Source organism: Hippocampus comes, unplaced genomic scaffold, assembly GCF_001891065.2.
Source record: "Hippocampus comes isolate QL1 unplaced genomic scaffold, H_comes_QL1_v1.1 scaffold136, whole genome shotgun sequence".
NCBI lineage: Eukaryota > Metazoa > Chordata > Actinopteri > Syngnathiformes > Syngnathidae > Hippocampus > Hippocampus comes.
In genome coordinates, this window is record NW_017805840.1 from 315,940 (window position 1) to 337,173 (window position 21,234).

Below are 21,234 nucleotides of genomic sequence, written 5' to 3' on the forward strand. Positions count from 1 at the left end.
TCCCAGAGGCCCGCTCGGCGCTCACAAACCACTGGCCTACGTAATGTGCTTCCCCTGGCACGAAGGAGAGGAGATACAATGCAGTGTGTGTGTGTGTGTGTGTGTGTGTGTGTGTGTGTGTGTGTGTGTGCGTGCGTGCGTGTTACCGAGTGGGCACTAACAGTGTTGACTGTGTGATTTGAAAATGGCTTAAATGAAGTCGGAAGCAAGACGCGATGTGGACAGCAAAGAGAGATGGAGTGTAGCAGCAGACAGAAAATGGCGGTCGTCGTGTGTTTATTGGTGCAATTCCGCCAAGAAACAGTAAGAGCAATACATACATTGGCATAAAATTCTGTCAATGAGACAGAATTCAATTCAAATAAAGAACTATAAGACAGTGGTCCCGAGTCACCACACGATTCACAACAGAAATGTAGTGCTTTGGCGCCATTTGGGTGTGGCATCTTGGTGCCAATGAACTACTGTATGTTGAAATGAGGAGAGTAGCTTCCATTCGACAGAAAAGTAGTGCTTTGGTGTCATCTTTTGGCATTTAGAACTTTCTCGGCATCCACGGACACCGAGACAATGGCAGCACATTTTTTATGACTCCCAAGAAGAGAACAATCGTGTCTATTAACGTAAAGCAGACTCCAACAAAGAGTAATTGAAACATAACATCTCACTTATTGTTATTTTTAAAGGCCTTTGAGCAGCAGTTTTAAAGGACTTATGGGTAACTATTGGGCATTTCATTTTGCAATATCAAACTTTTTCAGACTTCTCCAGTATCTGAGGACAGCATTTCTACAGCAATAAATTATGTATTTTATTTGTATGTTTGTGTCTCAGGGGTCAATTCTTGTGCTTCAAAGAGGTTTGTATGACTCAGGGGTGAGGAGGAGAGTGTGTCTCACTTGTAAAAGACACGACTTCAATATATGCTTCGCAAATCCCCATCCACAAAGTGAAGTTAGATTGCAATCTTTTTTTTTTTCCCCTGGTTGATATGCAGATGCTTGAGCATGTCCATCAGCACAATGCCTTAAAATAGAGCCGTCCAATCTTTGTGGACTCGCAATTTGCCCACCTTTTTGATAATCTGCACCTATTTGAAAAGGGGTGAAAGGCAAGGGTAGCGTGCAATTTAGAGATACTGCCGCGCCGCCACTTATACGGGCCGCCACCTGTCCGACTTGTCGTCCTACAGCTCGCCCTCACTTGATTATGCGACTGGCCTTGGCAGAGGAACAAATAGGCAAAGGGGTGGAAGAAAAAAAAAAAGGCGGCGTTTGACACTGCCGTTTTCAATGACAAAATACAATCTTAGCGGCGCCGATAATTCAACGGGAAGGGATTAGCCTCACGCGAGGTTGGGCCACCCCCACCGCCAGATTAAGACGAAGCCAGAGCGTGGGGATCTTAAATTTCATCATCTCCGGCGTTGGGGCACAATGGTGTATTCTTCGTTTTTCTCCTCTGTCGCCTGATGAGGGGTTGAGGGGAGCTCACCTCTCCTTGCACCATATTCAGTCACATGTACCTGGCTTCAAATGGCACCACATACATAGATGTGTGAAGACAGCTGATTTTAAATTATTCTAGCACACGTAATAAAAATAATAATAAAAATACACAGCCCATGTGTGTATCTCAAGATTTTAACAAGGCGAGTGGACCAAACAACTGCCAAGTGATGAGAACAGCTCATGAAAGCAGGCCACATTTTAGACGAATTATATGGGGAGACTACACCCTGGTGGTCAAATTGTGCACAGCATTCACTTCTGAAATCTAAACAGGCCTTAAGTGAATAGAAAAGGGTCAAAAGCAATAATTTCGCTATAAAAGCAACTAGCGTGATAAAATGTGTCCATCGGGCCGCATTCCATCACAGTGAAGGTACACGACTAATTTCTGTGCTGTCGTGAAAGTGGTCATTAGTCCGGTATGCAGAGACCAGCCCAGAAGTCGCACCGCCTCTCTTTGCTCTCATCCTCTTACCCGTCTCCCACGCTCTGACCGAAGAACGGCGGCTGACCTGCTTGTCATGTCTGCCTTCTATCAAACGGGAGAAGCCCCCCCCCCCCCCACCCCTCTCCCCCCCACACACCTTTTTTTCTGTTTGATGTGCACAAAGAAAGTGACGGGGGGGGTCAAAGCGCCAGCTCACCTGGCATTCTTCATCTGCCGCTGACATTCTTGGGAACATGTCTTGAGTGAGGGCTATCATAGAATTCAGTCATGAAAGTATTTAAAAAGAAAGCGGCAATCAATCATATCGTCTTTGGATCAGTCACATTTGCAAGTAGCAATGATGCCAATGCCGTATGTAAGTTCATAACTTAAAAATTATGTTTACATTGTAAGGCATATCTATTATTCGCGATTGGTGAATTTCTTAGTGTTATTATATTTTGCTCTACATTAGTAGTACAGTAGTATAACACTTTTTGAAGTGAATGCACTTCAAATTCAAAAAACTGGAACACGAACCTGCGACTGGCTGGCAACCAGTTCGGGGTGTACCCCGCTCTACTGGCCGAAGATGGCTGGGATAGGTTCCAGCATGCTCTGCGACCTTTATAAGGATAAGCGGATCAGAAAATGGATGGTCCATAAATAGCATGTATTTGTCTCAACTAGTCCGTGACACAAAAAAGGCTGGGGACCACTCCTTGTGAGGAGAAGAGGCTCAGATCATGAACGAATGTATTGAACAAGACACTCCGTTTTCATTGTGTGCCAAAGCGAAATCTTGCATCAGCAATTGACGTGTAATAGCACTTTGTGACCACACGATGGCGGTACCTGCATGTCTGATGGAAAAAAACGTTTCAAACGTGTATGATTTCAGAATAAGCTTGGTTAACGTGGAAAAAAAGACAGTGTCAACTCAGCTAATTCAAACATGAAAAATGACTCACATTCTCAATGACAAACGTCCATTCTTTGTCCTCAAACTCCTCAGCATGAGGGTCCTGCAATGGTACAGAGGACTATTAGGTTATCATTAATGACAAAAAACAAATTTTCTGCAAAATTATACAATTAAAATGCAGGAGTGGCTTGTTTTTCAAATTAGCAACGTGTGTTCAGCTTCTCACAATACAACTGTATATTTATTTATGTCTGTAAACATAAGGAAGTTCATTGTATTAGTCCAGGGTGTAACCCACCTCCTACTCCATGCAGCTCCTCTCAAAAGCACATTGAATACATGTTCAAGTCCCATCAAGTGCACAAATCATAGCAATGTTTGCAATTAAACCCATAATTATAAATGCCTAATTTATTGATTTATCTAAAGCTAGCACAAAGGCTTGTTTATCAGCCCCTTCTCTTGCTCAAATTCAACTGGGATAGAGTCCGCCACTCTTAACGAATACGACCACTACACAAAATGGATGGAAGCATGGACATGAACAGTAAACACTTAAGTGGATTCTTTTCCAACTGTGGCCTGTAAACAATCAACAATCAAATTGCTTACTGTCAACTACAAGGGTGGACCACACACACACACACACACACACACACACACACACACACACACACACACAGACACACACACACACAAACACAATAGTGAGAGTCAACACACACACACTAAGTTGCCGCACCCACAGACTACAAAAGACTTTCCACTTGACGGTATTGTCCTCGTAGTTTAGGTGGAGGACATTGCCAAATTACTCACAAGCAAGTTAGGCAAGCAGTAATGGTAATGTATTACATTTGAGACACAAAAATACAAAAACAATAAAATACATTTTTAAAAAGTACCTTAAAGAGAGTGACTGTGATTTCAATGTTCTCCGGTACAGGCCACACCACAACCCCTCGGTAGGGGTTTTTGATGCCAGGCTGCCAGCTGTGAGACTGCAAGCCAAGATAAATAATAGTCAGCATTGATTTATCTTCATTGAGGAGAAAACGTGACATGTGCTATTTGCAATGTTGGAACCCCCTCTAGTGGACAGAAGCAATATCCCAAAGCGGTTCAGATTGAAACGTACAAGTTTAAGTGCAAACCTTGGAGGATTTCCGTCGACTCCTGCGCGTCCAAACCACCACCAGTTTGTCTGGTTGCCTGAAACACGTTACAGGATAGAGTTTAGTAGGGGAAAAAATGAGACACAGTGGTTAGCCTATTACACAGACATACTGCAAAACTTGATATTCTGTCACACAAGAAGAAGAAAAATTGTCACCACCCCAACACGGAGATCTTAAAAAGATTGAAACTATTATACATAAGCAACAAATTTAAAACTTCTTTCACAAAATGGTGACCTTTTTCACTTTAAAATTCCGCAAAATTCCAACCTTTCAACATACGGTGTTTCCCACAAAATTCAGAACCTCATACACTGATAAACCGCAAAATTTTAATCCCTTTCCTCAAAGAGATCCCCAAAAATTCCAAAATTTCACACAGCATAAAGCTCGGAAAACACTTTTTTTTAAGCAGTCATCTTTAAAGGGCTATTAAGACAACAGTAAGAATTACTTTTATTTGGATTGATGTTCATTTGGAAATAATATTATTTGAGGGGGTGGGGGGGGGGGGTGTAAGCTTAATTTGTAGTTGTTGACAAAGCAAAAAGTAAAAATGTGGGACACTGAATAAAATGCCGGAAAACGTTGAAATTAGTATAAGCCACAAACACACACACAAAGATGAAGTTTTGAAACACACACAAATACGCAAGCACATCACTGCTTGCATTAATAAATGATGAGAGGCTGCCTTTGTGTGGTTGCTCCGCAGTAAAGTAACAGACTTGCTGAGACATGCAGAAATTGTGAAACATTTAATACTTGTTCCATATTGATTTGGCATTACAAGAAAACACGTATAGAGTCATAATAAAGTTCAGTGGGGTGCATGAGGATGTTGTGGCAGCCCAGACCTTCCTGTGAGACGGGTGAAAGGAAGTACTTCACTAGCAAACAAGTTCATTGGAGGTCAGCGACAGAGTGACAAAACACTGTTGAGTCACCACTACAATGACGGCCATTTTGAAAACACCAGAAATGTGAAGGTCTCAAAAGTGGTTACAATCAATTCATATATTTATACCTGTGGATTCCCCCGCCCCCCCCCCAAAAAATACATATATTACAAATACATAACATTACGAATACAGAGAGGCTGCACCATCTCAGCTGGGATGTCATAGCGGGTGCATGGCTTTAAGAAAATATATTTACTTCAATATTTTTATTCCCACATCATGACTCTTTGATGTATTTATTTTAGCACGAGCGCTCAACTCTGCATCCTCGCAAACAACTTTTATGAGACAAGAGGAGCGTTTGTGTGAACGAGGTGGGAACAGCCGTGACGGATGTACAGGCCCCCCCCCTGCGCAGAGCGGTGAAGGTCAGTTCACACTGACTGCAATGGCAACGGAGAATGAAATGTCGTTTTAGAGGGACATTTGTAAGGGTACCTTTATAAAGTGAGGACAAACATTTCTAGTAAGCTGTCTGGAGGACCATGCTAGAAAAAAAAACAAGCATGGTGTAGTCCATCCATCCATCCATCTATCTATTTTCTAATCCGCTTATTCTCACAAGGGTCGCGGAGCGTGCTGGAGCCGATCCCGGCTGTCTTCGGGCAGAAACCGGGGGACACCCTGAACCGGTTGCCAGTCAGTCAATCACAGGGAACACAGACGAAAAACCATTTGTGCTCACAATCACACCGAGAGACAATTTATAGTGTTCCATTAACCTGCCATGCATGATTTTGGAATGTGGGAGCGGACAGGAGTACCCGGAGAAAACCCGCACAGGCACGGGGAAAACAAGCACGGAGCCGGAATCAAACCCTGGACATCTGCACTGTGAGACTGGAGTGCTAACCAGTCGCCCACTGTTCCACCGCACGTTGTAGTATTACATTAAATATATAAGAGATACTGTGGATAAGGGTGTAGTGTTGGGGTTTATCAATGGGTCAGGGTGAGGAGGTTAAGAAGGCGTTCGATCTGGTGATTGGGGTTAGGGTTGAGGAGTGGGGGCCAGGATTGGGATGAGGTAGCATTGGCGTTTAGTGGTTCGGAAAGTGTTGGATGGGCTAAGTTTAAAGTCAGGAGCTCGGTCAAATTTAAGGGCTAGTGTATGGGAAGGTAAGGGTGGGGGGTGTGGGTGTGGTTCAGGGTTGGGATTAGAAATGGGTGGAGGTAAATGTTAGGGTTTACAGTTAGCGTGATGAGTTAGGGCTGAAGTAGGTTAGGAATTAGGCGTAAGTGTTATTTAGTAAAGGGTTTCAATTGTCATTCATTTTAAGAGGATAGAAGGTTACAATTTAATAAACAACTAAAGTTAAAAGCTGCAGCAAAAGCAGGATTCAGTTTTTTTTGTATTTCCAAGCAGCATTTATTGTGGTGAGGTGAAGTCTTCAAATTTACAAAGCGGGAACGTGTCAGGGGGAGTGACATCAGACGAGCTGGCAGGAAACGGCCAGTCTGGCAGCGGCGCGATGGCTGCCTGCCATGAGGAACACATGCTCAACACAAGTAACGTGTCACAGCCTGACACGCGCCCCCTCACTGACACTCAAAACATTGACTCAACTCTCAGACACTGCCATCACTTTCAGAAGACATTCGCTGCTGTTGTTTGTTACCATGCGCATTACCTAAACTCATTATATTTAAATATGTATTAAATGGCAATAAAACTGTCTACGCCGAAGCGGTATTTTATATTTTAAAAACAAATCATGGCATGCAACTCTGAGCTCATTCATGATTTATTCAGAATTATTTTTGTTTTCTTTTTTGAGTAGACAGTTCTGTCTACTTTTTGACTTGCCAGGACACAGGACATGACATCATCAGATTATTTAATTAAAAAACACCCAAATAGTAAGTAGAAGGGCATTTAAGAGGAGGACACGTTGAGAAGGAAAGTAAGGTGACACCTCGTTGAAGGCACTGAGGTCATTGATTCAGGCTACATGACCTGACATATTATCGAGAACTCAAGAAGCAGTCATTGCGAAGGCTCGCACAAATTACAGCCTAAAATTTCTCTGAACTTGACATTTCCAGAAACAAAAAAAAAAAAAAAAGTGACAATACAAGAACGTTTTGACTACTTGGGTTTAGTTCCCGTTTCATGTGTTTGGACCATTTTCGTGCTCAAGCTAAAGCACGTCCAATATGAATGTATCCATGGCGCCATCTAATGGCAACTTTGTGCCAAGGAACTATGTTGGCGTCAGTTGTTGGCATCTGTAGACAATTATAAACCTTTGGGAGGGGCGGGGTTAAAGTGTAATTTCGATTTATAGGGAATGCTAATGCATTTTGTTGTGTTTTTGGGGTAGAGGCTGGTGGATTTTGGTGATGTCCACCTGTCACTAATGGGTGCATCCCATCTGTGCTTTGTTAACGCTGCTGTTTTTGGTTTTTTGTTTTATTTTGGGATACATTACTATATATGAATACCCTATTACTGTGTTTCCATCCATCCATTTTCCGGTCCATTTATCCTCACACAAGGGTCGCGGGGGATGCTGGAGCCGATCCCAACCGTCTTCGGGTAATAGGCGGAGGACACCCTGAACCGGTTTCCAGCCAATCGCAGGGCACACAGAGACGAACAACCAGCCGCGCTCACACTCACACCTCGGGACGATTTAGAGGGTTCAATCAGCCTTCCAGGCATGTCTTTGGAATGTGGCAGGAAACCGGAGTACCCAGAGAAAACCCACGCAGGCCCGGGAAGAACATGCAAACTCCACACAGGGAGGTCGGAGCTGGAACTGAACCCGGTACCTCTGCACTGTGAGGTCGGCGCGCTAACCACTGGACCACCGGGCCGCCTACTGTATTGACATGATACAAGTAATTTTGAGAGAAGAAGGGGTGAGCCAAGTTTTCCTGCTTCTGCCTGATCCCTTCAAACATGTAAACTGCCCTTGAACAAAGGCAACTTTAGATGATCTTTTCCTTTCAAAATCTTTGTATTGTGTTGATGGGCAATAAATAAATCAATCAATCAATGACACGTTTACGCCACTACAATAATGAATTACGCTGCTGCAACTCCAATAAACATACTTTGAATCTGGCACACAACCACTAACACACCCATGGAGCCACAGATGAAGATAAATCATGACATTATCTGTGAAACTTTCCCTTTTACATAATGTTTTAATAAAGCGAAAGCACTCAAATAGCAGCAAAAAGCTGAGCTCACATTGTGTGTGTGGCGGGAGGGGGACAAAGTGTGCCGCTGGCTGCAAAAGCTCAGCCCACCCAGCCTTCACGCTGCTCTCGGAAGACATGTACCGGTACATTCTCCTCATTCCATTCCCTGACACATCTGTCCCGGGTCCAGGCGGTGTGCTGGGGCCTGCGTCGATCCCGCCTACGACCGAGCTGCTTAACAAAGTGTGCCTGCGGGCCAAGGATCCCTGCAATCTTTCCGCACTTTTTCTGCCCATCGTACTGGAAGAGCAACATTTCTCCTGGCAGAATGGAACACTTTCAGCCCCTCTTGTATTTACAGACTGTAATTCAGGATATCTCTGTACAGGCACAAACATTCTACATTTCAGAGGGGGACTTCTGAGGATGAACAATATCATCGTGATTGGTGTATGGCAACCAATGCCTTTCATTACCGATCACATAAAAGAATCACCAACAGCTCATAGTTTGTACCCTGCAGCCAAGTCGAGACCAGCCTGTGTGTATTGTTGCGTCCCCTCTGCCGTTCCTAAACACTGCATGTGACAGACCAAAATAGGAATTCTTTTTTTCCATGCTATAATGTAATTTAAAGTCTTTTGTTTCATTACTTGAGACAGAAAAAAATATTTCGTTTGGGATTTTATAAAATTACTTGACAGTTGACCTTGAATAAAGCTAACATGCATGTTTTTGACAGAAAGAGATTTGAACCTGGCATCCCAAATGTGCAGCAGACATCCCCACCGCTCTTCCACTAAGCTACCAAGATCATATCATGTATGTTAAATACAGCATTTTACATTTCAGATAATGACCGCTTCATTATCAGTCATCATTTCATTTATGATGATCCTGGAAGAGGTCATTAAAAAAAAAGTGAGATGATTTCAAAAGACCGAGAAGTGAGACATGATCACCAAACAGTAATTCCAACATAGTTCAAGATGTCCACAGCCGATTGTCAGTGGCTTCCCTGGAGGAGATAACGCTCCTCAAACGCATCGGTCACAACAAAGGAAAAACAAAACCTTTTTACAAGCCGCGACCACGGCGACAAGCCTGCACACCAAACTGTGTGTCTAATATGGCCGAGAGAAATTAACTCCGCATTCCAGCACACACACGCACACATTTCAAGGGGCTTAATAGACAGCACTGTGGCCACCACGTGCACCCCCGCCACTCACCATTTCTTGGTGCATTCCACCATCAGCTCTTGGTAGGATGCCACAAACTGGAATTTGGAGGCGTGCTTCCCAACACGTTGTAGTCGTTTCCAAACCGAAGCCATGTTGGAGCTATCCCGTCCCCCGGGGCGGTGGATGTGGGGGATGGGGGGTTGGGGTGGAGGGTGGGGGGCTCCTCTTTTGTTTTTGTTTTTTTTTCTTCTTTCCTTGTTTGCACCACTTTACGTCAGTGTTTACCGCGGTGAGGCGGCCACTAGACTCATAGTTAACGTCTCAGCGGAAGACACACACAAGATAAGACCTCCAAGAATGGTGGCGCAGGGAGGAATCCCAATGTCAAGACTCAGGATCTCTGCGGCACAAGCGCGGTGCGACGTGCATTATCTTGCGAAGGAAAACATTGCACAATTTCTAAGCGGCATGATGAGTAATCCGCTGGCTCTTGATGCTATTGTGACATCCCAGTAGGCTCCTGTAAAACAGAGGCAAAAGTCACTCGAGTTTTGGATGAAACCGTGTAACAAAAAGATGCATTTTTTGTATAGTCAAACTCCCACTGAATTGGGGATAACCATATACCTACTTGCAAATGTTTCAGTTAAACAATACTAAAACTCTTCAGTGAAAAACGCAACAGTTCTACAAATCTTTGTGCTCTTTCTTGGAATGTCTGGAGATGGCGCCCTAACGCCCTGATCCACAATAGTGGAGGAGCCCCAAAAACGGCACTTTGGTTCAAACGGTAACTTTCCATCATCACGGAGAGCAAGTAATTTTTAATGGTCAAGATTTGTCAATAATATGTCAAAATAACACCCGCATTTCTGGACTGACCAATAGAATAGATTGGAGAAAAAATAGGAATTTTACCAAATTGTGACAATAGGAGTTCCAGCGCCACGACAGCAAGAAACAACACCTCATATATTTATCTGTCGAGGTTCAATCTATATTGATGACTTGGAAGTTTTTTTCATCCAATTATTTACGGATTTATGACAGTAGTTAACGGAACGTTCCAATTTACGTCAACATTCTGGTTACGCCACAGTAGAAAGAACAATATTGGGAAAAAGGTGATATGCGATATGAGAGTTGAATATTGCGATACGATTCCACATGAAATTTATTATACATCATTGTGATACGCACATCGCACGTGCCATTATTGCGATGAGGATATTTTGACGATATATTTTGCAGCCGTAATAGAAAGGATCTAAACCGTCCTAAACCAGCACCTACAGCATATTAATTAATGAAGAGAGTCGTTCACGAAACAGGTTGTTAATAAATAAGAATGTTGTACAATTAAACGGTTACGTCAGCCTGTGAAACAAATAAAACGGGATGTTCAAGTCTGTCACGCTTAAAAGCCACCCTGCAGTTAAAATACGAAGAACACAAAAACAACCGAATACATTTTGTAAGATGGGATATTTTTCGGGGGACCGATGCTGTTGAATCCAGAGTAGTCGGTTTGGCATTGGATTTTTTTTTTTTAATATGCTGTTGAATCCAGTGAATAGTCGGTGCCGCGGTCCGTCCACCGCTAACTCGGCGAGCTAACGTGACTTTCGGAACCACAGAGCCCGGATGACACTCACCTTGTCGTGATAGCCGACGCCTTGACTGTCTGGTAACTGTAACGGGAAGTCCCAGTGAACTGTCTAGAAAGAATCATCAGCGTAATGGTTGTCTTCGTTCGTAGCATCAATGCCCCTACAACTACTACTAGCCAGCTCGCCTGTTAGCTTGTAGCATCATAACAGAGCGCGAATGGAAACCGTTGCTCGGCCGCCTTTGACACATTAGCTCAGACGAGCTCCGGCGGAGTCACAAGGACTCGTAGGCTGCATTCGTAAGAACTTGTGTCCCCTGAGGTAGGTAATTTAATTTGAGTTAAACCCCCACGAAAACACTGCAAAGTAAAGTGGGGATAGTTGGAAGTACTTTGACCGCCGAAAAGTTCACCAACTTTCGCAAAGATTCTTTTGACAAAATAAAATCTAAATCGACTACATCCGGTTAATTAACTCAAATATCCGTCTTGTTTATACTCTTACATTTATTTTACCCACATAAAAATATATGTGAAACCCCACATTAATTACTTTATGATAGTTAACCTTGACATTTCTACATTAACAGGGACCTCAAGCTTTTATTTTATGGGATAATCAACTCGTTTTTCGGTGTGGCTTATCTTTTTACATCAAGCTTGATTCCCCATCTTCCGGCCGCCTTGATGGATCTCTGAAAGACGAAGAAACGCCTCCGGGAATCTCTTGTCGGTGGCATTTTTCTACCATTTCCAGCGTGCTGATGCTCCCCTAGGCACTCTGGGACTTGTTGTTTTCACAAAAAGAAGAAGGCCTTGTTTTTAAATGTATAAAATAATTAAAAGTTACTAAATGCACGTGGGACTTTCATCTTAAAACTGCACTTTCTCATACCAACAAAACAAATGGGTACACTATCCACGGGATACTCGGGTTATGATTGAGTTTTTTTTTTTTTTAATTTCTTGTACGCAAGTCATGTCATGCAGTTTTTTTTAATGAAATGTAATTTTCTTAATATGTATGCATGTTTTTTACAGTGTACAGGCAAGTCCAAATGTAGTTGCTTGCCCTCAACCTATTAGATAAGATAAGATATCCTTTATTTGTCCCACATTGGGGAAATTTACAGTCTACAGCAGCAAGATTGGGTAGAAAGAAGAAAAACAAAGTGTTCGCATTCACAAGATAAATGTTAATTTCGATGTACACCGTTCAATTAAGTGCAATATAAATATAGATATAGATAAGGTGGCTGTGCTATTTACAATAGTTTTCCACATCATCTTATTTTTTATTCAGCAGCCTGACAGCAGTCGCTAGGAACGAGCCAAGTCTTTGGCTGAAGGAGCTACCTAGTGCTGTCAGGGCGGGCCTGGAGGGGGTGGGAGGGACTGTCCATCATAGCTTTTAGCTTAGCTAGCATCCTCCTGTTGCCCACCTCCTCCAGAGTGTCCAGGGAGCAGCCCAGGACAGAACTGGCCCTCCTGACCAGTCGCTTAGGGATAGGGAGGGAGAATTATGGAGGGATGAAACAAAAAAAAAAACAACATTCTTAATGTGATTTTAACATGGATGGGTCTGGAAGGTATACCCCTCAAATAAACAGGAGTTCACTGAATAGAGATGAGATAGGTGCATCCAGTGTAAAGTGATCAGTTGGGGGATTTGCATTAAACATACAGACTACTACTCAGGGTGAATCCAGACACAAGGAAGTCTCCCTGGGCATTGTGGTATCAAAGCTCTGTGCTAATGAGCCTTTCATTTCCTGCTCCGTCTGCAATAATAAATTAGCGAGCTCGGGAATCGATAGCACACAGTTCGAAAAACTTCCTTGTTGTAAGTGAAGGGCAGGCGGCGGGAAGCAGGCCAAGAGATGAACTGAAAAACAGGAAATGGGGATATTATCCTCATCGAGCAAAAAGAAAGAGATAAATGGCCGTGGTCGAATGCAATAAATGCTTCATGACATTAGATGCATCATGATTGTGAACTGCTAGTTCAATTGTTTGAGGTTTGGACTAGTCCAAACAAGCTTGCTTTGGCGCCATTTCATGGCATCTTGGTGCTATGAATGGTGTTAAAATGTCGTGCTTCATTTTGACCAGAGCAATATTTCAAATAAAATTAATGCTCTGCCACCATCTTGTGGCATCTATAGGCAAATGTAAACCCTTATTGGGCAAGGCAAGGCAGTTTTATTTACATAGCACAATTCTTGCACAAAGTAACTCAATGTGCTTCACACAAGCAATTACTTGGGGGTTAATTACTCTCAAATTTATGTCAGGGTTATATTCAAACACTAAAATTATAGTCCCTTATGTTAACCCATGGATACTATTTGCTAACATATGATGCAAAATTTTGTAGGTGGGCGGTTGTCCACATCCATATTCTAATCTGTTTTTCCTCACAAGAGTCGCGGGCGTGCTGGAGGCTATCCCAGCTGTTTTAGGACAACAGGCACGGTACACCCTGAACTGGCCATGAAAAAAAAAAAAATCATCCTCTTGTGCTGACTCATGGTGATGGCAAATGCCTGATAGGAATTTTCCATGTTTCCGCCGGGACGGTAGGATTCACGGACAGATGACATTTGCAAGATGGTGCTTTTCCTGTGGCTGTTGGGTCTGTAAATTCCTTGTTAGATATTGTGATGAGAACATAGATGGAAAATGTGCAAATGGCATCACTTTTGTTCTAAAAAAGACAAGTTAATAATTTTAAAATCAACCCTTATTAATTCGTTTTATATATATATATATATATATATATATATTTAAGAACACCAAACGGCACCAACTGAGTGTTTCAGTGGCGGCCGTGCATTTGAGACATGAGCTTTCAGTGGAGACTTGAGAGAGAGCAAGAGAGCGAAAGCGAGAGAGAGATTCATTTATTTAGTGAAAAAAAAAAAACGTGTCCCAATACTTTAGAGCTACAGTGAGATGGACTTTTTAGGGTATTTGGGGCATGGCGTCCTGAAAGATTTCCTGTATGCTGGTGCAGGGCTTGGAAAAAAAAATGGAGATTGGGATCTTCTGAGTCACACCTTCCAAATGCTGCAGCACATCTACTTTTCCTCCCACCCCCCTCTATTTTGTGAGGTTACCTCACAAAATTCCAGGGACTGGACAAGTTTAGTAAACAAGATGACATTTTTATAAAGAATCCTTTCAAACTACTTAGCAGGATCAAATGTACAATGTAACGTATGTGTTGCTACCCTCTGTCGGCGAACGGTGAGTAGTACATGAAGCACGTTCAGTTGTCTTTTTTTTTTTTTTTACTGTTTTCGTGATTGTTTTTGAAAACTGGCGTTATCTCCCTCATAATTAGAACTTCATTTCTCCTCATAATTTACAAAAAATGTTTCAGGATAAATGAAGGAAATTCCAGCAAAAATGTAATTTGTTTCAATAAATGGAGAACGGGACTAAAATCAAAAGCAAATCCCAGTCAAAGCAAAAACCGTTGTGTTCAATGTCAATGTCATTCACTTTTTTTCTATAAAGGGGGGGGGAGTCGATTACAATCGAAAATAGAAGGCAAATTCGATCAACAAAAAAAAATCAAAATGAAAAAAGAAAAACTTGTTTTGAATGTCAGTTATATTCTTTGTCCATAAGCAAAATCGAAAATCTATTTTATTTTTTATTTTTTGTGAAAAGAAAAAAATCTGAGGTTTTATCTTAAGTCCATAAATTATTTAAAAAAAAAACAAAAAAAACAGTGGGCAGAATCTTCCGATGTCTTCAGTTTATTGGCGGCGCAATAAAAACACAGAACAGTATACTGTATTTAAAAACAAATGACACAATTACCGGAATAATCTAAACGATAAAAAGCATTCACAAATTTCATCTTTGACACATCCAAACCACAAACATCAGGCACAGATTTGGTCTGCGATAACTTTGGAACTAGAGGCAGGACAAAATACTGGTATCGGTCCATATCGTATTGATATCGCTACAGTATTGATAAAGCAAATAGTCGTATCGTTACTGTCTCATTTGCCTTTTGATTCCTCCTAAAAAAACACCAATATCACAATCGTCGGTCGGTATTACAATATCGTATCGTATCCCATTTCTAGTTCACATAAGCACACCTGTCAACTTTTGGTGAAGAAATTCATTGGTCTTTAACCTGAGTGCAGCTTTCTTTTTAAAAGAGTTCCTTCTGTACACTAGCAAAAAGGCAGGGATACATGGTGGAATTTCACCCTGAATATGAAATTTAATTCATGCAAATAGCGTACTCTTTGAACATCCAGCATTATACCCAATATCAATTTCTTAATCTTCAACCTCACACAACAAATTGCGAATACCAGTGTTTTTACGTCACAAAACAAGAAAAAAAACAAGCTAAGAAACAGCAAGCGCCTTAAAAAAACAAAATAAAACAAAAAAAAAACGTTTGACAGAAGCAGCGATCACTGAACGTAAACATTTCAAGTAATCTTGACAGGAAACAATGTCTTCTCACGCACAAAAAGAACCAAAACGGTGTCCTTAATTCACCGTTATTTTGAATAGAAATCCGACAACTCTTTCCGTGATTGTCCTATGTTGGAAAGAAAATAAATACGGTGATACTTAACGAAAACAGGCTAACCACTCATCTTTACAGCAGCTCAGATTGACCAACCTGACCAGCAGGTGGTGCCCTAATCGTGACCCACTTTCACACAGCCAATCAACGGCTTTTTAAAATGTTTGATTTTTCATATTGGTAATACTGAAGACGAGTCAAGCCAATCGACAGCTAGCATCTCTGACAAGTCAGTGATAAGTCACCAGGCAGTTTTATCGGAAATCAATACAAATCTCAACCTTTCCTTATGTCAAATCCATTCTTCCGATTCCAAAATAACACCCCAACGTATATCCTAGCGCTTAACAATAAAAACATAAAGTAGTGTGTTTAAAAAGAAGCACCGATATGCGCGTGTGAATTCATGAATTACGCTCGCGCATGTATTAGAAATGGGAAGGCATTAGCAATGTTGTGATTTGATTTCCACCCGAGGATGATTACCTTCAGACTTTCATGCAACATTTGGTGCACTGAGCAACAAGCCATTTTTTAAAATTCAAAGTTGTAACTTGAGCCAAATTCCGAAAAAAGTCTTTCTTCAGCTTCTGAAATAACACGCTAGTGTATCTCATCTTTTTTATTTTTAAGTAGTGTGAACACCAACAACCAATGTGCGTGTATAAACTCATAAGGATATATACAAGCACAGATATTGGAAATCAGAAGGATTAGCATTAACAATGGCGGGAGTTGATTTACACCTTGTCAAGGTTAATATCTTGGACTTTAACACAGTGCTACCGCTACATACATAAAGCGCATACATGACACCGGGTGTATCCAGCAACTAAGCATTAAGGCAATTTTTTAAATTAAAATTTGCCTAAATTCCATTATGGATTAATCTTTTTCAATCTGAAATAACTACGCACAAGAAATTTTTATGGGCTTATCTTTCTAAGTGGTGTGAGCACATACACCAAGAGGTGTGGGTGTTTAAATCATTATTTATGGTAGCGCATACATACGAAATCAAAATAATTAGCACTAGCAATAATGGGAATTTCCATCTCAGAAGCGTGACAATTTCTGACTCTTACGCAGTATTAGGTGCTGTACATAAACTGCATATTTAACAGCTAGCACCTGTGACAAGTCACTTCCACCCAGAAATCTTAACATCTGCCCAAAATCTAACATGTATATCCAACAGGTCCTTCTAATTCCGAATTAACTACATACTAACGTATAGTGTGGGTCTTAAAGGGGGGGGGAGAAACTACCGACCGGTAAGTAGTGTGATTGAGTATAGAAAACCAAGACGAGCACATGAATTGTTGATTCATGTAACTACAGGGATCAAAAATGGAAAGGATTAACATTAGCGATGTTTGGGAGGGTTAGCATCTGATTTGTACTGAGTGTTTACGTGAGACAGAAGGTCATTTGAGGCAATGAAGATTAATTGTGTGCTTTCTGATTCACACTACCAACATGATCAAATTCTACGAGGTAACATTTAGTGCTTCACCATTAACACAAATTGTCAACTCGTGAATTTTTGTCTCAGTTAACATGTAGTTGTCCTACTTGTATACCAAAGTTGCGCCACACATTTCAGAGTTGCCTACGTGATATTTGAACTTTTTCAGAAAACTATCAACAACAATTGGGCTTTTGTTTTTTTTTGTTTTGTTAAACATTCTGACACTTGATAGCTTGAGATTGTTTCCCTCCCATCAAACTTTAAATTATGATTTAGGAAGCTGTTATTATGCTAATGATTTTTGATACCTTCCAAGATCTGTGCAAAAGGATATGGAATGAGAATACTGCAGATTTTCCAGCTTTCGAGGTAGGATCAAGGAGAGGACGGCAGATGTAAGAAAATGGACAGCGGAAAAGGCGGGACTCGGGTGTGACCAGACACGGATGCCATTAAATTTGCAGGATGCTGCGTTTCAGTGTGAAAGGTTGCTAAATTAGTCTCGTCTCTGAAATGCCAATTTTGTTGAAACTGAACTTCAATGTCAAAGGATAAGGAATGACCTGAGGATTTTCCAGCTTCTGAGGTAGCACCAGAGGCAGGACAGCAGCTACTAGAGAGGGAATAGCAGTAAACACCAGACACTGCTCGAAAACTAATGTAATCATCCTTTTGTGGTATGAAATCATATACACTGCTTTGTTGAGTGGCTGGACTCCATATGAAAGGCACCGGTCGATAAGTGATTAAATCTATCTCTGATACGCAGATTTTCGCAGAAACTCTTCTCGCAAGGGGACACTGACAGCATTGTGTTAACAGTCCACATTGACTATGTTCCCATGCTTCATTTCTCACGTATATATTCCTCTATAATACAGCATTTTGGAGGCCCCCCCAGTGGAGAGCGGACACAGTGTTAAAGCGTTATAAATAGTTACAGCCATATAATTACGTGCCCCAAAGAAAGGCACACTTTTGGCTGAAGCTCTTTGTACAGCAAAGCAAGAAGATCAAATTGGAAAAAAAAAAGCAAGGTGCCACTTGTTGATACAGGGGGCCCTCAAGTGTTTTTTTTTTTCCATCTAAAAATGATCGAGCACAACACAATACATTGATAAAAGTCACTTGGTAAGATTTAGATAGGCCTGATGCGAGAAACTAAAATGTACTTTTTGTTTGGAAAGCACTAACCCTCAACCATGTTATTTAGCTTTGAATTGTAATTAGGACATGAGGTTATGGATAACCCTACAACTGTGCATTAAGAATCAATCTACCATTTGTGGGAGTACTCTGACTGCAAAATCGCGACACATACACAAACACTGGCGCTCCCAAAGGAGGAAACGTTTCCGGGATGAAGTTCCAAGTGAGCATGACGACAAGCTGCCAACTTTTAAATGACATCCCCTCTTCTGCTCAAAGTAATGGTCTAAACCTTCGGGTGGGTGTGACGTCGAGGGGGGTTGGGCGCTTCCTACTGGCAGTTGAGATCTGGCTGGTTGAGCCAGGACCAGATCTGGATCATCTCCTGTGGCGTGCGTGGGTGGACCAGCATCAGGCCCTTGTAGGCGCAAGGGTTGGAGCGGTACTTCTCCTCGATGTCGAAGGTGCGAAAGCCCTTATGCTTCTCGGGGGCCAGCCCCGCCTTCATCAGGCACATGCCCGTGTAGACGTCGTCGATGGGGTAGAGCGCCACCCGGCGGGAGGTAGCGTGCAGGCGGGTGGCGACGCTGGCCGAGTACAGGTAGCCACCGCCGCCGGCGTAAGGTGGGTACGAGCCGATGTACATGCTCTCCGGGATGAAGTACTTGACCTTCTTGTCCCGGTGCGGCCCGGCATTGGTGATGACGTCACCCACGAAGAGGTCTGCAGCTTTGGACGGCGACAGCCCATCCAGGAAGCTCAGGATTGCATAGGTGTTGACAAAGACGTCATCGTCTCCCTTGAAAACGAAGCTGGCACCGGCGCAACGTGTCTGTATCCAGTCTAGAAAGAGAACCTCCTTGATTGTGAGGTTGAAGAAGGAGTCCCGGTAGTCCCACTGGATGATGTCCCGATGTCGGTCGCTCTCGTAGCTTAGCATCGGCAACAGGTCCGGGTAGTGGTCCCCCGATGTGGTCTGGCCCAGGAGGAAGACCGTCACGACGGTCCGGTTGGCGACCGCCCCCGCCTTCCCCCACGACTGGCGTATGGCCTGACGCCTGTCAAAATGCGGCGCCAGGGACTTGACAGCTAGCAGCAGGAAGGGTGGCTCCTTGCAGATGTCCGGCTGGTCCACCAGAACTGGGTAATAGCGGCAGTGCATGTAGAGCAGAAAGTCCTTGAATCGCAAAGGTAGAGAGTTGTAATCTTTCACCTGAGTGGTCACCCCGGTGTCCGGCTGGCAGGGTTCAAAAGACAAATGGGTTTCATTGAGCCAACCGGGCAAGTCGGCGCCGCTGCGATTGCCGAGGATGGGGTTGTTCCAGAAGTCCAGAACCTGCTGCTGACGGTTCCAGTAGCCCGAGTTGGGCGTCATCTTGTTCCAGAAGGGCTTGGAGGGGACCCGCACTTTCTCCTGGAAGCCCTTGCCCCGCCCGTTGTGTCGGGAGATCAGGATGAAGATGAAGACGTTGACCATTGTCACAGTCAACAGAATCTTCAGTCTCCACCGCAGCAGTGCCATGATGCCGTCGTGCACCTGAACACACAAAACGCACCAATTTTCACAATTGGAAAAATACCCTATAGCGTTTTTTTGTCATTTTAGGTACGGCTTATTGAAACTTGTTTGTGATTCGACACACGATGGACAGAACTACCAAATTTCAGATTTCTACGGTGACTAACTTGGATGAATTTTCAACACATTTCAGTTGGACAGCTTCGTCTGAAGGAGCGCTGATAATTGCCAAAATTCCCTTCAAAAGATGTCTTCACAACCAAAATAGCAGACTATCAAGTCCAGTGTCAGGTGTGCTTTCTGTGAGTCAGCAAATGGAATCATAATCAAATATCACGCCGGTGATTGAATCTGGCTTCAAGGGCGGCATTTTCATTGTATTCCAGCAGACGCTCATCTTTGACAGACTTCAGGACAATTGCCAAACAAACAAATCAGCAGACTTCCTGCGTCTCTTGAGGAATCGCTGGTTCGTGACTTTGTGGATCAACTCATATTTCACTTGCCTAACAATTTTGTGTTGCTAAGTGAAACCGGCTTTACGGGCACAATTTTCAACATATTCCGGCTAAGGGGGACCTTTACCATATGTGTCGATGTGTGTCGATAGATAAATAAACAGATAAGATGTGTGTCTATGAAGCGTCCTCATCATTCGCCCCTCGGGACATGAGGTGCTCTGATAAGTTTTACGTAAATGAGAATCACCCACAAAAAAAGTGTTCACCAGTCCGGCGATCGCTCACTATGCTGATGTTTGCCTTGGACATTTTCGAAGGATCGTTAAAAGCCGACAAACGCAAACGTCCTTGGATCAGTTCTTTACAAAACGCCAGGCAAAAAACACTTCTGAGAGAGAACCTGATCTAAAGTGGGCAAAAAATAATGAGGATGCAGTTAAAAGTTAAATGACCATTTTTATTCTTGACTCGATTCTTTGTTTTTCACATGATGCGCACTCTCATTTATTGTGCAATAATGTAATTGTAACATGTATTTGTTACATATTTTGACACAGTTTTATGCTTTAGAAAACATTTAGGTCAGAATTTTTTTTGGGGGGGGGGCTTGGAACGGATTAGGGCATTTACATGGAAAACACGTCTCTACTTTCTTGTTAAGAAATTTCTTCCAGAGCCAATTAATTTCCTATCTCGTTAAGAAATTTCTTACAGAGCCAATTAATTTCCTAAGTAGAGATACTACTGTACACGAAAGTGCCGAAATAAAATAAAATAAAGCAATGATAGTTGACTCATTTTTCAGCTAACCCAGAACATGGCTGCTTTTGTCTCTCACTCATGACCAACCGATTGTGTTTGGAGCTTATACAAAGTCTGAGCAAATTCCACCGCAAATCAATCAATAACGAGATGCCGTCATTGACGGTAGGTGCATCGCAATATCCTGCGACCTGCTCGCGAAGGAGTGTTTGCTTGTGCTCTGTCAGAACCGGTGCGCACAAAGCCTGAATAGTTTGGACTGCATACAGACCAAACACAATAATACAATTGAAGCGCCTTTAAAAATTCACCCGCCGTGGCGTTCGAAAGTTATTGTGTAACCAGCGCAGGGGGAA

The 21,234-nt window shown here is 42.5% G+C and overlaps 2 protein-coding genes across 5 annotated transcripts in view; both read right to left on the bottom strand.

The window, feature by feature from the left end:
• Nucleotides 1–11,514, bottom strand: part of ehbp1 (EH domain binding protein 1) — a 110,967-nt gene extending 99,453 nt beyond the window's left edge. For 2 of the 3 annotated variants that reach the window (XM_019888096.1, XM_019888097.1), the window contains exons 1-5: nt 10,996–11,512; nt 9,389–9,860; nt 4,018–4,075; nt 3,769–3,864; nt 2,910–2,963 (exon numbers count right to left, since the gene is read on the bottom strand). In XM_019888096.1, the coding sequence (XP_019743655.1) occupies nt 2,910–2,963; nt 3,769–3,864; nt 4,018–4,075; nt 9,389–9,492 (312 nt within the window). In that variant the 5' untranslated portion in view covers nt 9,493–9,860; nt 10,996–11,512. Of the gene's footprint in view, nt 1–2,909; nt 2,964–3,768; nt 3,865–4,017; nt 4,076–9,388; nt 9,861–10,995 lie in introns of all 3 variants that reach the window. The other variant, XM_019888095.1, reaches the window with a different exon arrangement.
• A 5,672-nt stretch (nt 11,515–17,186) lies between these two features.
• The window catches only part of b3gnt2b (UDP-GlcNAc:betaGal beta-1,3-N-acetylglucosaminyltransferase 2b), a 19,960-nt gene continuing 15,912 nt past the window's right edge, over nt 17,187–21,234 (bottom strand). For both annotated transcript variants that reach the window (XM_019888102.1, XM_019888101.1), the window contains exon 3: nt 17,187–19,673. In XM_019888102.1, coding sequence (XP_019743661.1) covers nt 18,468–19,658 — 1,191 coding nt within the window. In that variant the 5' untranslated portion in view covers nt 19,659–19,673 and the 3' untranslated portion in view covers nt 17,187–18,467. The remainder of the gene's footprint in view (nt 19,674–21,234) is intronic.